This window comes from Oncorhynchus masou, chromosome 31, assembly GCF_036934945.1.
Source record: "Oncorhynchus masou masou isolate Uvic2021 chromosome 31, UVic_Omas_1.1, whole genome shotgun sequence".
NCBI classification, from domain to species: Eukaryota; Metazoa; Chordata; class Actinopteri; order Salmoniformes; family Salmonidae; genus Oncorhynchus; species Oncorhynchus masou.
Genome location: NC_088242.1, coordinates 24,745,456 through 24,761,985, shown reverse-complemented (window position 1 = coordinate 24,761,985; position 16,530 = coordinate 24,745,456). Strand labels below are relative to the sequence as shown.

At 42.2% G+C, this 16,530-nt stretch overlaps 2 protein-coding genes across 3 annotated transcripts; one reads left to right on the top strand and one right to left on the bottom strand.

The window, feature by feature from the left end:
• Positions 1 to 483: 483 nt before the first annotated feature.
• Positions 484 to 7,541, top strand: LOC135525131 (neuronal pentraxin-2-like). The gene is made up of 5 exons (XM_064952871.1): positions 484 to 1,042; positions 2,098 to 2,317; positions 3,864 to 4,108; positions 4,396 to 4,575; positions 6,313 to 7,541. Exons 1-5 carry the CDS (start codon positions 587 to 589, stop codon positions 6,547 to 6,549), a joined length of 1,338 nt encoding a protein of 445 aa, XP_064808943.1. The 5' UTR covers positions 484 to 586; the 3' UTR covers positions 6,550 to 7,541.
• A 3,909-nt stretch (positions 7,542 to 11,450) lies between these two features.
• Positions 11,451 to 13,637, bottom strand: LOC135523624 (protein VCF1-like). Of its 2 annotated transcripts, none has more exons than XM_064950421.1 (4): positions 13,621 to 13,637; positions 12,846 to 12,953; positions 12,216 to 12,339; positions 11,451 to 12,127 (listed from the first exon to the last, which is right to left on the bottom strand). In XM_064950421.1, the coding sequence occupies exons 2-4, from the start codon at positions 12,860 to 12,862 to the stop codon at positions 11,894 to 11,896; spliced, it is 375 nt and encodes a 124-aa protein (XP_064806493.1). In that variant the 5' UTR covers positions 12,863 to 12,953; positions 13,621 to 13,637; the 3' UTR covers positions 11,451 to 11,893. The 2 variants fall into 2 exon arrangements, with proteins under 2 accessions (XP_064806493.1, XP_064806492.1); XM_064950420.1 differs by lacking the exon at positions 13,621 to 13,637 and adding an exon at positions 13,422 to 13,552.
• Between the last annotated feature and the right edge of the window lie 2,893 nt (positions 13,638 to 16,530).

Genomic DNA, 16,530 nt, shown 5'->3' with positions numbered 1-16,530 from the left:
GGGTTATTAGGTTATTGGATAAAGAGCCTGCCAGTACAGGTTTGATGGAACTGAACCATATGTGTGAAGCCTTTTCCTAATTTATTTAATACCATTGTTTTTCTAAGGATATAGAATTTTGGACTAGTGGACATTGTTTAGCTCATCTATTTCAATTGATTGGTCAATGATAATCTAGTACCAGGTAAACACACAACTCAAAATGACCTGTCCATCACACAGACCCTACCTTTATGGACTGTAGTTACGTCAACATGCTACAACCAATCCAATCGCGCCATACGTCTGAAGGTATTCTTCTTAACACACGGTCGCTGTCCTTTCAGCACTAACGTGCGTAAAGCCAGGGATACTTAATGTAAACCCAGACTTCAGGTGGTTTTACCATTTCCTAAAACTTTTGAAACTAAATATATCGATTAATTCGAGATTGACTATGGTATTCCTAGTAGATTCTAGTAGACACCGCTTTCTCGGTGTGCTTTACGCACCGGATTTGAAACGCTTAATCATCGGTTAGGTTTCCCCGCGATTACCCAATAACCTTATTTCACTAAAGCTTAACGACCAAAATACTGCCGCGGGTATGTTATTTCTTTTGAGAATATTGTGTTTTTACGCACTGGGACTGGGCTATGGGAAGCTTGTACGTGGACAGGATGACACCCCGGGCACGGGAACCCGGCTCCTATGCCGAGTCATCCCCGTCGGCGCCGACACTTGTTTGGTCCCCGTAGGTTCCGAACCTAACGCAGCGGCACAGGAGGAAGAGTTGAGGAACACAGTCATGCAGCTCCGGGAAACGATTCTCCAACAGAAAGAGAATATAGTCAACCAACTTGGGACCATAAACGAGCTGACCGCAAAGCTCTCCCTTTGTGAGTCTGCCTCAGGTGGAGGGAAGTATGATAACGGTGGATCTTGGAGTAAAAGCAAAGATAATCAGAACACAATGGGAGATTTACCCAGAGATCCCAATGATACAATCGACAACCTCGGGAAGACCATGCAGACTCTGAAGGACCGACTAGAAAACCTAGAGGTAAGGCGCATGAGTGGATAGTAACCACATGACTCTGGTTCCTAAATAATGGAAAGGGAATGCTGAAAATGATCGGTGTGAATTAAATACATCTGAAATAGGCCTAATGTTCGTTTTACATTGTTGGCCCTTGCTTGATTGTCTGCTTATTAAGTCATTGAATCTAAAGTGAACACCGGTTCCTGTGGTCAGCGTTGAGTAGCCATTAACTTTGCTCCTATTTTGACCTGTAGCCTATCCATCTATTTTTGCCACCATGTGGAGGCGTACCCTAAATGGATTAGCCTTCTATCTCATTTACCCTCCAGTGATTAAGTTCCCTATGTCACCTTAATCAACAAATGTTGTATTTCCTCTTAATGGCACAGTAACAACTACAGTGAACAAAATATGTAAACACAACATATAAAGTGTTGGTCCCATGTTTGATGAGCTAAAAACAAAGATGGAAAATAGAAAGGAAAACACCCTGGTGATATTTATTTATAACAATGTTTCAAACATTAGGTCTTCATCAGGCATCCATATCCCAGGTTGGGGTGGAAGGTCCTATATATAGGGGCAGTACTCAATGACATCACTTCCTGAAACAGGAGGTAAAAAATATATAACATAGGTTCCCAATATTAACATTCAATCTATCAAATTATATGATCATACACAAGGAATGTGATCAATATTTACAGTAATATACATATATATATATACACATACAATTAGGATAAAAAAAGACAATAATTTGGACATTTTGAAACTATAAAAACGATTTTAAGTTTAACTCCTCGTTAAGGCCAAGAGGAGTGTGTTGAGCCTGTAGATCCAAAAAGATTCCCTTTGAAGAAGTTTCCTCTCATTGTCCCCTCCAGTTTTCCCTTGTCAGTTCATGTGGCCCTTCTGAAGACATACTGGTCTACACACAGTGCACTCGATTTCCACTCAGCCAATGATCTTTGAAAATTACACTCTTTGCATAAACCTCTACTGATTGTCTTTGACCAACTTGCGTTTCCTCCACTTATTTAATTGTTTTGTGACATCTTCATCTTCCCCCACAGCAACAGCAGCAGAGAGCCAACACATCAGGAACGTCGTTCCCCAGCGAACTCAGAGACCTGCTGCAGAGCAGGCTGGGAGATCTGGAGAAACAGCTTCTCAGTAAGGTCAACAACCTGGAGGAAGAGAAGTCTCTGCTCTACAACGAGACCGCAGCCCACAGGCAGAAGACTGAGAGCACCCTCAACTCCCTGCTGACCAGGATTAACGAACTGGAGAAAGGTAAATAACTGGAAATATATGACAGACCCACTCACACATGCCTGGCAGCATACCACCCTGCATGTCTTGCCTCTGAAGCTAAGCAGGGTTGGTCCCGGTTGGTCCCTGGATGGGAGACCAGATGCTGATGGAAATGGTATTGGATGGCAGGTAGGGGATAATGCCCTGAAGAGGGTGCCATCTTTTGGATGGGATGTTAAATGGGTATCCTGACTCTATGTGGTCATTAATCTTCTTTGGGATCAGTGTCCCTTCCACGAGATGGTTGAGCTAACATATGCTAATGTGATTAGCATGAGGTTGTAAGTAACAAGAACATTTCCCAGGACATAGACATATCTGATATTTGCAGAAAGCTTAAATTCATGTTCATCTAACTGCACTGTCCAATGTACAGTAGCTATTACAGTGAAAGAATACCATGCTACTGTTTGAGGAGAGTGCACTATTTTGAACATGAAAAGTTATTAATAAACATATTAGGCACATTTGGGCAGTCTTGATGAAAATTTTGAACAGAATGCAATGGTTCTTTGGATCAGTCTAAAACGTATTACATGCAATGCTGCCATTTAGTGGCCAAAATATAAATTGCACCTGGGCTGGAATAATACATTATGGCCTATCTCTTGCATTTCAAATATGATGTTACAAAAAAAGGCAAAAAACTGTTTTTTCTTCTTCTTTGTATTATCTTTTACCAGATCTATTATGTTGTATTCTCCTACATTCCTTTCACATTTCCACATATTTCAAAGTGTTTCCTTTCAAATGGTACCAAGAACATGCATATCATTGCTTCAGGACCTGAGCTACAGACAGTTAGATTTGGGTATGTCATTTCAGGCAAAAATTGAAAAAAAGGAGCGGATCCTTAATGATCCCATGGCACTTTTTGTAAGAGTAGGGGTCTTAACCCCGGTGTCCTGGCTAAATTCCCCATCTGACCATCATGGGCACTGAATCATCCCCAGCTTTCAATTGGCTCATTCATCCCTCCTCTCCCATGTAACTATTCCCCAGGTTGTTGCTGTAAAAGAGAATGTGTTTTCAGTCACCTTACCGGGTAGAAATAAAACGCACAAACATCTGTGTACACAATCAGATGACAGGAGTACACACACATGCAGCGGAAACAGGGAGACTCACATATTGTAAACTCAACGAGTCATTCAATCTACTTTCAATTTACCTGCTTACTAACTGTCATACACGTACTAGTAGAAGTAGTAGAAGACTGACAAACATTGGCTTATCATTTTGTTCTCTTATACCAGCATTTCCCAAACTTAGTCTTCGGGACCCCAAGGGGTGCAAGTTTAGGTTTTTGCCCAAACTACACAGCTGAATTAAATGATCAAAGCTTGATGACTAGTTGACAGGTTGAATCAGCTGTAGTGCTAGGGGAAAAAACTAAATGTGCAGCCCTTGTGGTCCCGAGGCCCGAGTTTGGGAAACCCTGTCTTATACTGTCTTACTACATGCATACTGCGTATACAGTATAGAGTTGACTTCATAGACAGCTTTCCCATTGCTTTCTCTGTAGGTGGCGGTGGTTTCAAGTCCCCTGAGCAGTTTAAGTTGGTCCTCCCCCTGCGTACTAACTACTTGTACGGCCGCATGACCAAGAGCCTTCCTGAGATGTACGCCTTCACGCTCTGCATGTGGCTCCGGTCCAGCGCCGGCCCTGGCATAGGCACCCCATTCTCCTACGGGGTGCCAGGACAGGCCAATGAGATTGTGCTCATCGAGTGGGGCAACAACCCCATAGAACTGCTCATCAATGACAAGGTAAGGGCACTCTAAAAGACACAATAACTCTCTGAGTTTCTCAGTAGTGCTGATATTTGAGGGGGAGCTTACCTTGCATGACAGGAGTCTTAGTTCTTACCTTTAAACTAGATCTGGCTTTAATGAGGTTGCAGATGTTTTGTTTTTGCATGCACAGTCTAAAACAGTGTCTGGTGTTTTATACGACCTTTACCAAACACTAACCTTTCTCCCTCTAAAATGCACTTCTTCTTTCTGTTTGTAAGCATCCTGCCTTACACTTCTCTACTATTTTGTTACCTGTCCAGGTGGCTCAGCTGCCTCTGTCGGTGCGTGACGGTAGGTGGCACCACATCTGTATCACCTGGACCACCAGGGATGGTCTGTGGGAAGCCTACCAGGATGGTCAGAGGCTGGGGGCAGGGGACAACCTGGCCCCCTGGCACCCCATCAAGCCTGGAGGAGCCATCATACTGGGGCAGGAACAGGTGAATCTGCTGGCTAGTGCCTCCTATCTGTAGTATATATTATTTGTATGTGAAATATTTTTTACCTATTTTACTCTTGGTTTACTAAACTGCATCCTCAGGTTTTCACAGATTTTAATTGTACAGTAGCTTAGCCATGACCATGAGTCCTGAGCTATAGGTTCTAGTGCAGTGGGTACCAACCGGTCGATCTCCAAGGCATTCGTAGTCGATCACCGAATGTTTCTGTAAAAGACAATGATAAAGCCTATAGTTCTATTTAAAAAAAATGATGTTGCACTGTTGGTGTTAGGTGCACTTGATTCAGCAGCCCTGTCGCTGGGAAGTCAAAGTGTTCCTAGTTTGAACCATTTCCTTAGTCTGAAGGTAGAAGACTCCAGTCACCCAAGTCAGACTGTTCACTCTGATATCACACTGCAAGCGGTACCGAGGCTCCTTAACAGCTTCTACCCCCAAGCCATACGACTGCTGAACCATTAATCAAATGGCCACCTGGACTATTTACCCCCCCCCCCCTCACCTCAACTAACTGTAACCCCACACATTGACTCACATTTTCTTAATTCTATTTCTTGAACGGCATTGTTGGTTAATTAAGGGCTTGTAAGTAAGCATTTCACAATAAGGTCAACACCTGTTGTATTTGGCGCATGTGACAGATACGATTTAATTTGAGAACTCCGCATACCCAGCAGGCTCAGAGAGCAAAACAAGTGCACCTATAGGTCTACCGCTGGCCAATGAGATTGCTCAGACCAAAGTGTCTGCACAGTTTCCTCGAGCCATAGGTTGTAAAAAGAAACTTGGAGTGCACAGAAATGTTAATACTGTGAGATTTCAAAACGTTTAAAACCAGAGAGAGACTCAACGAATACAGCAAAGAGCTGCTGTTTTTATAAGTTCATGTGTAAGTTGTTATTCAGCACTGTCAACACTTTTTCAACACTTTTATAAGCCATAATTGAGGAATATTTCACTTTTTCTGGTTATAAGAGTAACAACATGAATTGGTGCATGATGCAGAGATAATGCAGTGCGACTTGTGTTTTGCCATCAGCCAGAAGACTGTGTCCCCTTTTCTCAGCAGAGGGAGGGAGAGCAGAGGGACGGTGAGTCGGGTGAGAGGCAGCCTCACCGCTGCTCTCTCCCCTCAGACTGACCATCAGATGCAGGCCATCAGTCCAGTAAAATTAAAAAAGCAAATGATGATGTACACTCAGCTGTGCCTCACAAATAATACGACAAATGATCTATTACTTGAGTTACCTAACATGTTGAAATATAATTTCAAAATGGTCTGAGAAGAACAACATTGGCAGGGCAATTCAAGCATTGCCAATATGTAGTGATAATAATTGGGCCTATAGCCTACTGCACAAACTTCATTGCTACAGAACTGTTTTGAATATGTTAATGTTGCATAGGCTTATGTTTTTAAGTCCTGTTTAAAAAAAAAAAATCTGAGTGGTAGATATCGGCTTGCTTTTGGACTCAGAAAGTTACCGTGCTGTAACCAATAGGCTACCTATTGGGAAACCGTGCTGTAGAGTGTAGTCCAAATATGAATAGCCCAAACGCTAATAAAATTCTAACCATCAGTGACTTGAAAGCAAAACATTGTCTAGAGAGTACAGCATCCTTGAGTGTGACAGGTTGAGCCTGGTGGTACACAGCAAATAGGAGGATGATGTTATTATTGTTATTTTTAACGAGGCCTGTCGTTTCTGGCCTCAACAGGACATAGTGGGCGGGCGCTTTGACGCCACGCAGGCCTTTGTGGGTGAGCTGAGCCAGGTTAACATCTGGGACAATGTCCTGAAGCCATCCGACATCCTCACCATGGCCAACTGCTCCTCCTACACCCCCGGGAACGTGGTGTCCTGGCTGGACAGTGACGTGGAGGTGTTTGGCGGTGGAGCAGCCAAACTGCCTCTAGAGCTATGCCAGGACCGGCTGTCTGAGACTGAGTCTTAGGATGGGCGTCTCAGTCTGTCTGTGACTTGTTCAGATTCATGTTCTTGATTTGACACATACTGTACATGTTACGTGTAATGCTTGTTATGTTTTGTTTGGCTGTTCGGGTAAGGAAAGGCTTTGATTGACCTAATTTGAGATGATTCTACTACACCGAGACAGTTATACTCACACACGTGTTGACACTCACATACAGACTTACACACCGGCAGACACAGACTTAATTACACTGGATTTGACATGTGAGGCTGGCTAAGGCTTGTGTGTGGCGTGGGCGGTGTAAGGCACAGATTAGCCGTCCCAGGACTCACATACAGTACAGTAGCCTAAGTCTCCTGGTCTCCTGATAGAGGTCAATATAGCCTCTCCACCTTGACTGGAGACAGCCGAAGCAGATCTAGGCAAATATCAAATCACTTGGAAGCCAGGTTTCCATGGTACAACCTATAGCAGAGATGATCAGTGACTAGCTATGATCTTTGAGTTAGTACTGGTAAACATTTCATAGTTCTGTGTGGAAGTTGGTGTTCTTGTAGTTGTGGCATGTCTGTTGTACTATAATGTTAATAAGGTTTTCTTTTCCATTATTACCCATACTGTTTTCAAAACCCCAAGTCCACCTCAATGCCTGCAGCAGGATATGCTGTTGTCTCACAAAACTATTCCATAATTATCATATTGTTGTTTGGGACACGTTGGTTTGTTTTGGTCTACAATGTGTGCAGTGCATAGTTTAAGAACAAACAAAGACTAATTTATATGGGAGCATTGTTACTGTTAAATGTGTACATGTAATTTTTTAAGCAGATAAGAACAATTTATGTATGATATGAACAATACATTAATATGTACAAGTGTTTCTTTCCATGAAAACAATGTTGGGTGTGTAATGTGTGTAAAGCTATTACACTGCTGACTTTTCATGTGGCCTTCTTTTAAGGATTTTGTGCCAGATGTGCTTTACAAACCTAACCTTTGCTTTGCCAATGAAAATTAACAAGAATGTGAAAAATGTAGGAAAAATAAAACACTATTGAAAAGCAGTCTACTGTTTATATAGCAGTTACATTTCATAGACCAGTAGCCTTAACCAACAAGTGACCAAAGCCTAGGTGGCATTAGTAATGCTTAATTAAGACATGACAGCAGCTCAAAGATCAACGGTGACATCACAGTCATTTAGGTACACTCCTACACACCAACTCCTACCGACTCATACAAACTAATGTGAAAACATCTCCCTGACTCTTCAGCAAAATAAATGGAATATGGTTGTGAATAGAAGTGGGACAGGGTCAGCGTCCACACAGTCTTTACTGTATCCACATGTTCATGCAATGCAGTCATGTATTACATATCAAAATCATTCACTTTTTATTCTATTCTACCAGAGACTATTTAGTTGAAGGCCAGTTTCTGTCTGGAATTCAAAGTCAGGGTAAGTAGCATTACTGAAGTACAAATCAAGTTACTTGATGGCATTGTAAGATACAATTCAAATACACGTGTTTTGGTACAGTCGTGAGCAGCAAGTACAATTGTAAGTAACAAGATACATATAAAGAAATAACAGCCACAGAGGTCTACTGCCTAACAAATACATACATTTTGGGGAACATAAGCATGTAAATATAACAAGTTAAATTGCTAACAAAGAATTGATTTGTATAGATGTTCTGCTCCATAAAAACATTTGTTATTGTGTTGGTGAGTCACACCCAACCCCAAATTCGAATTCAGTTGCTGCAATAAAATGTTACATCTCAATCAAGTCCATGTCTTTCAGCTCGAGGTCATTAGTCATGTGACTGATGAATTCATCTCTGGTGCTCTGTAGCCCAGACAGAGAGGTGGCTGGCTGCTGTGCTGGTGGGGCCTTTAGGTAACAGCCACTAGGACCGTTCCCTACAGTGTTTCTGGCAGCTCTCATCTATCATCATAGGTGGATCCAATCCTCTAAAATACCCTGGATGGATACTTTGTTTTAGGGGTCAGACTTCTGGCTGGGTCTTGGGATCATTAAGGCAAATAGTAAATTGTAAAATGCACACAGAGGAAATGTAAACTGCAGTGGTATCAAGTTATAATGAATGAATCAATAGTTCAATGTTTCATTATTCACCCTGAACTATCCATTTCTAACAAATGATCAATATTTGACTTGAATCAGACAAGCAAAGCCCAAATAAAAAGTGTGTAAATGAAGACTGGTTGCAGTATGAGTAGGCGTCAGCTCTGGTCCCGTGCTGTAACAGAAGGGTTTGGACCTCTCCTTTCTCTGCCCTGGACACATACAGTTGAAGTGGGAAGTTTACATACATCTTAGCCAAATATATTTAAACTCAGTTTTTCACAATTCCTGACATTTAATCCTAGTAAAAATTCCCTGTCTTAGATCAGTTAGAATCACCACTTTATTTTAAGAATGTGAAATGTCAGAATAATAGTAGAGGGAATGATTTATTTCAGTTTTCATCACATTCCCAGTGGGTCAGAAGTTTACATACACTCAATTAGTATTTAGTAGCATTGCCTCTAAACTGTTTAACTTGGGTCAAATGTTTCGGGTAGCCTTCCACAAGATTCCCACAATAAGTTAGGTGAATTTTAGCCCATTCCTCCTGACAGTGCTGGTGTAACTGAGTCAGGTTTGTAGGCCTCCTTGCTCGCACATGCTTTTTCAGTTCTGCCCACAAATTTTCTATAGGATTGAGGTCGGGGCTTTGTGATGGCCTTTCCAATACCTTGACTTTGTTGTCTTGAAGCCATTTTGCCACAACTTTGGAAGTATGCTTGGGGTCATTGTCCATTTGGAAGACCCATTTGCGACCAAGCTTTAACATCCTGACTGATGTCTTGAGATGTTGCTTCAATATATCCTCATGATGCTATCTATTTTGTGAAGTACACCAGTCCCTCCCACAGCAAAGCACCCCCACAACATGATGCTGCCACCCCCATGCTTCACGGTTGGGATGGTGTTCTTCAGCTTGCAAGCCTCCCCCTTTTCCTCCAAACATAGCGATGATCATTATGGCCAAACAGTTCTATTTCTGTTTCATGAGACCAGAGGGCATTTCTCCAGAAAGTACGATCTTTGTCCCCATGTGCAGTTGCAAACCGTAGTCTGGCTTTTTTATGGTGATTTTGGAGCAATGACTTCTTCCTTGCTGAGCGGCCTTTCAGGTTATGTCGATATAGGACTTGTTTTACTGTGGATTTAGATACTTTTGTACCTGTTCCCTCCAGCATCTTCACAAGGTCCTTTGCTGTTGTCTGGGATTGATTTGCACTTTTCACACCAAAGCAGGTTCATCTCTAGGAGACAGAACGCATCTGCTTCCTGAGCGGTAAGACGGCTGCGTGGTCCCATGGTGTTTATATTTGTGTACTATTGTTTGTACGGGTGAACATGGTACCTTCAGGCGTTTGGAAACTGAGTTATAAGTGAAATAATCTGTCTGTAAACAATTATTGGGAAAATTAATTTTGTCGTGCACAAAGTAGATGTCCTAACCGACTTGCCAAAACTATAGTTTGTTAACAAGAAATTTGTTGAGAGGTTGAAAAACAACTTTCAATGACTCCAACCTAAGTGTATGTAAACTTCCCACTTAAACTGTTCAGATCAGTACTGATATCAGGGATGTCCTGATGGGGCTGCAGTTCCATCTTAATGCTGGAGTAAGTGGCGTTACTGTACCCAGACATCTGTAACATAATAAATTGTGTCATAGCAATTTCAAACTGAACAAGTACATACACTGCAAAATTGTCACTTGACAGGGCTGCTGACTGCAGCCATCTTTAAGTCTAGGTATAGATCGCCCCCTTGTGGATAGTGTAGAACAGACTCCTAAGTAATCAAGCAGTGACTTTACTTGAAGAGAGGAAGAATGAAAACTTTGAAAAAAGCATGCTAACAGGGCCAAACATTTTTCAACATGACAAGAGATGTCAGTCTCCCACCTGTGTTTTGTTGTTTACTTTCCTAGGGGTACTGGCTATAACAGTGATGAAGGTAAGCATTGCCAAGATGATCCCAGCACAGGGAAGCATAAAGAAAAGGTTATTGGAGGCTGTATGAAAACAAACTCAAAGGCCCCGGCAACTCAATGTTTGTGATGGTATCTGGAAAATAGCAGAGGTGTGGCAAAATGTAGATTTTGTCTCGTTATAGTGAACCCACTGACCTTCCCACACCCCTGGGTCTGAGGCGTATACTATTGAGTGGTGTGTGTTCCGTTAAACAATGTGGTAGAGAGAAACAAAAAAATACCATTTCCATTGGAACATTCTGTAATGTTCAATTCACTCCCCTGAACAATGGAGAACGTGGCCTGTTATTGTCATAGAGAAATGTATTCTGTGCAAGTGAGTGTACTCATGGTTCCCTCTACTTTTTTCGTGGTGGAAGGACGAGCAGTTCATGGTTAGTGCAGCTGCTGGAAATGCCAGTTCCACAGAAACCTTCCGACATGTGTCCACAAGGACAAACCCAAACTTCAGCCTTTATTCTGCAAAGAACCTCACCTTATCAGTACAAGAAGCTTGGCAGTGTGGCTTGAAATTCTCTTCCTGGATTTCCTCAAGGGCAATGTGATGATTTGGGGCAGCAGGGTAGCCTAGTGGTTAGAGCGTTGGGCTAGTAATCGAAAGAACGACAATTGTCGCTCTGCCCACCTGTGCCCCTGAACAAGGCAGTTAACCCACTGTTCCTGGGCCGTCATTGAAAATAAAAATTTGTTCTTAACTGACTTGCCTAGTTAAATAAAGGTTAAAAATATATATAAAAATAGAAAGTAACCACAGAGACTAATCAACATCAAATCACACTCAGCTATGCATAGAAACAGCATGATGAGTACTAGGCTCGACAAGAAAATATAACAGGCAGGATAAAGTGCTTCACTTTATTAATTAGGCTACAGCAAGCACTTAGACACTCATATGTCTGTCTGTAGTAGATAGCACCAGTGGCGATGATAATGTCCAACAACTCACTCATGTAAGGAGACCACCACAGAATAGTAGACCCCTCAGTAAAGTGCTGGAGTACATACATACTGCATATAGTAGTACCACAGTGGGTGGGCCATTGGATATGTAGGTGTGCTTTATGTATGGCACATTTCAAGGTTTACAGCACAGGGACAATGATATGGATTGGGTCCAGAGCCCAAAGGATATTTTGCCACATCCTGAATCCAGGTAGGATGAAGTTGCTCCTGGACACAAATCTGGGGTAAGTTTATTCTAGATTTGAGCCTATGGGCAACTTCTTCCTGGATCCTACCCAGGGGCTTGTTCCAGTGGGGTAACAAGGGTCTGGGGTGGGGTGATGTCACGTAGATCCTGGTTGACCTCTGGTTTGCAGACTGCTGAAGTGGGCCTCCCTCAGGACACTGTTGATGTGGTCATAGGGGGTGTCGTTGCCATAAAGACTCAACAAGGAAATGGAAGGGTCTTCTGGCAAGGGTCTGAGGAGACCCTGGGATGTGCGGTTCTTCGTGTATGTGCTACCTCCTCCCGTTGCCCTCTCAGGACTACTGATACCACTGCTGTCACTGCTGGACGACTGGAGGACAGAAAGAGAAGGACAGGTATGACTTACAGAAAATACTTGTTGCCCAAACCATCACAAGTATGTGTGTGTGTTCTGTCACCTCAGAGTCCCAAACGTCTTGGCCCAGCTTGGACACCATGACGTGACCCTCCTGCCCCCCTCCTGACCTTTTGGCCTGGGGGTTCAGCTGATCCCCCTCATTGTCTCCACCACGCCGCCTCTTCCTGTACACAGTGAGAGAGTGAGAGTGGCCAGGGAGTAAAAAGTGAGAGAGTGATTATCTTAGAGTGAAAGAGAGGAAGTCTGTGGTCTGTGTGGCTCAGTCGGAAGATCACGGAGCTTGCAATAAAGGCCATGGGTTTGATTCCCACTGGGCCACCCACACTTCAAATGTATACTGTAAGTCCCTTTGGACAAAAGCGTCTACTAAATGGCATATATTATTAGGACCATTTTGAGAGAGCAGGTGTATGTGTGAGAGAACACCAAGTACCCAAAATAGAGAAATAGGCGATCTCAGGCACAGCCTAGTTACAGGAGCAGACGTGCTCAAATTATCAGCCATGGGTATGACAACTTATTGATCAGTACACACAGGGAAGAAAACCACCAAGTGAGATATTAAACTGATACGGTGAGATCAGTTAGCTGTATTTGTCTCTCTTGTAGGCTAACAGTCACTGAGGTCGATAGTAATTCAATAAGGCGTTATTCTAAGAAAGAAACTCACCTGTTTTCTGTCAACATTTGGGAGACGATTGTCTATGGCTTCTTTTTAGTGAGAAAGACGTTCGTTAAGGCCCCTGCCCTGGACACGTCTGAATGAAAACTCTTCTCCCTGGAAGAAAATCTATTATCGTACGCACAGCAGCTCTCCCCAAACTTACCGCACAAGCTCAGTCAGGGCATTCTGATCTATCTAAATGCTAACGTTATATTGTTGAATAGCCTCCCTGCCCTGTTAGCAAGGTAACAACTCTTGACTGGTTGAGAATTGATCATTCACTGTCCCAGAATATGGATGCTAATTATGTCAGTAAACTAGCTTCTCTCTGTTAACCTTATGCAATGAAGTCTATTTCCAGTCTCTCTCTGCTAGAGTTGGCTACCGTTCACCGTTGTTAGCTAGCTAACGTATAGCCTACGCTACTTTGCTAACAAACGAGCATAGGAAACTGGCTAAACTATAACGAAACGAGAGATTCTTTCAAACCGTCAATTTAACTTGAGTGTTGAATTTGACTGATCTCAAATAAGACTATCATTCCGTCTTGGTGAAATGACAGATCCGAAAGAAGTACAGTACCAGGAATCCAAGCTAGCGAGTGAGCTGCTGCTGCTAGGAAAAAGACCCAGCTGATAGTATTTACATGACGTTCGATGACGTTCGATCCACTTGAAGCAGAAATCGACCGAATGCCATCTGCAACATCTTCAGTACCTTTTGCAAATCACACGTAATACCAAATATATTTTTTAGAACTAACCCTCATTGTTCTAGCTACCTGGGTCACCGACGAAAAACAATGACTGTGTCATTTTGTGTTGTATGTGTTACTGGTGGTTGCAAAAGTTGACATTTAGAAGTTACTTTTATTCCTCCACCAGTTCTAGAATTATAGGGGCCATAATTCGATTTTTGCATATCTGAACTATATGATTTCTGCATAGTGCAGCTTTAAAAACAAAAAAGTCAGGAGGCGTTCCCAGCTAGCACATTTGGTTCCTTGGAAGTTGTGGGAACCTCATGTTTTTTGCTTCGCGTTGGTTGTGGGAACGACGTCATGCATTTCCTGACTAAAAAATATATAGGTTTTACCAAACATTCTGAGAACAGAAGTGAACATTTTGTCTGGGACTTATTTTTTTCAGTTGCAGGAATGTTTTACTCTGGTTCCTTGAAATTTTTCCTTGGAGGTTTTACTAGCGCTCTGAGAACAGGTATTATAGGTTCTTTGGAGATTTATAACTTCCCTAAACATTTTATTGAATGTTTCAATAAGCCTTTTAATAACACTGCTATCTTATTTTGGGCTAACGCCAAGCATAGATAGGACCAATGGAAATGAATTTCCTTATGCATGAATAATGCAAACAAATTTATTGCGACCCTGCATCAATCTTTGTCCACTTAAAAAGGTCATACAAGAAGTGTTGTGGTGCTTCCTATTTTGTTGATGTAAAGAATATTTCTTGGTCCGTGGTGTGTAATGAGGAGCAAACCGATACTGCGCTTCACACATTTATGAAATAGCTTATTCCAGTTACTAATAAGCATGCACTCATTAAGAAAAGTACTAAAAACAGTTAAATCCCTGTGGATTGATGAGGAATTGAAAAATTGTATAGTTGAGAAGTATGAGGCAAAATTAAATAAGTCTGGCTGCACAACCGATTGGCAAACATATTTCAAATTTAGAAATCCTGTGACTAAACAGAATAAAAAGAAGAAACTACACAAACAAAGATAAATTACATAAAGAATGATAGTAAAACAACTTGAGCAACTTAAATGACATTGTTGGAAAAAAGTCAAACTCCGCTCCATCATTCATTGAATCAGATGGCTCATTCATCACAAAACCAACGGATATGACCAACTACTTTAATTTAAAATTTCTCATTGTCAAGATTAGTAAACTTAGGCATGACATGCCAGCAACAAACATTGTCTCTACGCACTCCCCTCAGGAGACAGAAAAGATTCGGCATTGGTCCTCAGATCCTCAAAAAGTTCAACAGCTGCACCATCGAGAGCATCCTGACTGATTGCATCACCAGGCGGTGTCAGAGGAAGGCCCTAAAAAAATTGCCAAAGACTCCAGCCACCTTAGTCATAGACTGTTCTCTCTGCTACTGCATGGCAAGCACCAAGTCTAGTTCCTAAAGGCTTCTTGACAGCTTCTACCCCCATTTTTATGCTGCTGTTACTCTGTTTATTATCTATGCATAGTCACTTTACCTCTACCTATATGTACATATTACCTCGACTAACCTGTGCCCCTGCACATTGACTCTGTACTGGTACCCAAAATATTTTTCTTAAAACTGCATTGTTGGTTAAGGGCTTGTAAGTAAGCATTTCACTGTAACGTCTACACCTGTTGTATTCGGCGCATGTGACAAATACAATTTGATTGTAATTTTGAATTCCATAAAGTGAGCATGGAAGAGGGGAAAAAATTGTTATTGTCTATAGACAATGACAAGCCACTGGGGACTGACAGCTTTGATAGAAAATTACTGAGGATAATAGCAGATGACCCTGAATGCACATACCAAGGAATAGACATAAAAGTGAAAGAAGCAAGTAGCCTAGCGGTTAGAGCATTGGGCCAGTAACCGAATGGTCACCAGTTCAAATCCATAAGCTGACAAAGTGAAAAACCTGTCAATGCTCCAGGATCTGTAATTTCTCCACCTCGAAGAAGTGGAGTGACATGAGTACAAAATATACTGAAATAAATTAACCTTTGTCATGGCCTCTCCTATCATTGCTATGCGGAAGACACTCACCTACTCTACTCCTTCCCCCCTTCATACACCCAGGTGGCAACACACATCTCTGTGTGCCAGTCAGACATCTCAGCTTGGATGTCAGCCCACAACCTTAACCTCGACAAAATGGAGCTGCTCTTCCTCCCGGGAAAGGCCTGCCCACTCCAAGACCTTTCCACCACGGTTGATAACTCCACAGTGATGGGGAAACAAAGCTTCCTGAATGAAGCATTGAGGTTTTCCAGCCAAGTGTATCGAAAAGGTTCATTACTCAAGGCTTTAATCAATCAACACAGTGTACACTAGTGGCACCTGCTGGTCAAAAGAATTCAGAGTAGCCAAATTATTATAGATGACTTACCACCACGTAGCGTGTGCGCAGCATAGTCTTTTTGTCTTACATTTACATTTACATTTAAGTCATTTAGCAGACGCTCTTATCCAGAGCGACTTACAAATTGGACTTCTACCAAACCAATATCAATCCAATCAGTTGGCCGTTAGCCTAAACAAAGCTCTGGATGTCATTGATCACGTGCTTCTGATAAAGTGATACAGGCATCGGAACACTGCTTCTAAGTACACTGCTTTGCGTGCCTAGGAGCTCCAGCATAAGAGGTAACATCGCTAAATCCATGGTGTCCCCCTTCCAGAGTGCAAAAAAACTTGGCATGACCCTGGACAACATCCTTTCGTTCTCTGCAAACATCAAAGCAGTGAGTCGCTCTTGCTGGTTTCATGGATCAATATGGTTGCTACAACAGGTATATTCGACTCTTACCTTACAAGGTCCTGCTCGTTTTCTTTTCTACCTGATACTAAATTGCACCCACCTGTTGTCCCAGGTAAAAATAAGTCCATGATTAGGTGGGAACATCAAAACCCTGCAGCTTATCCAAAATGCCACAGCCTGCCTG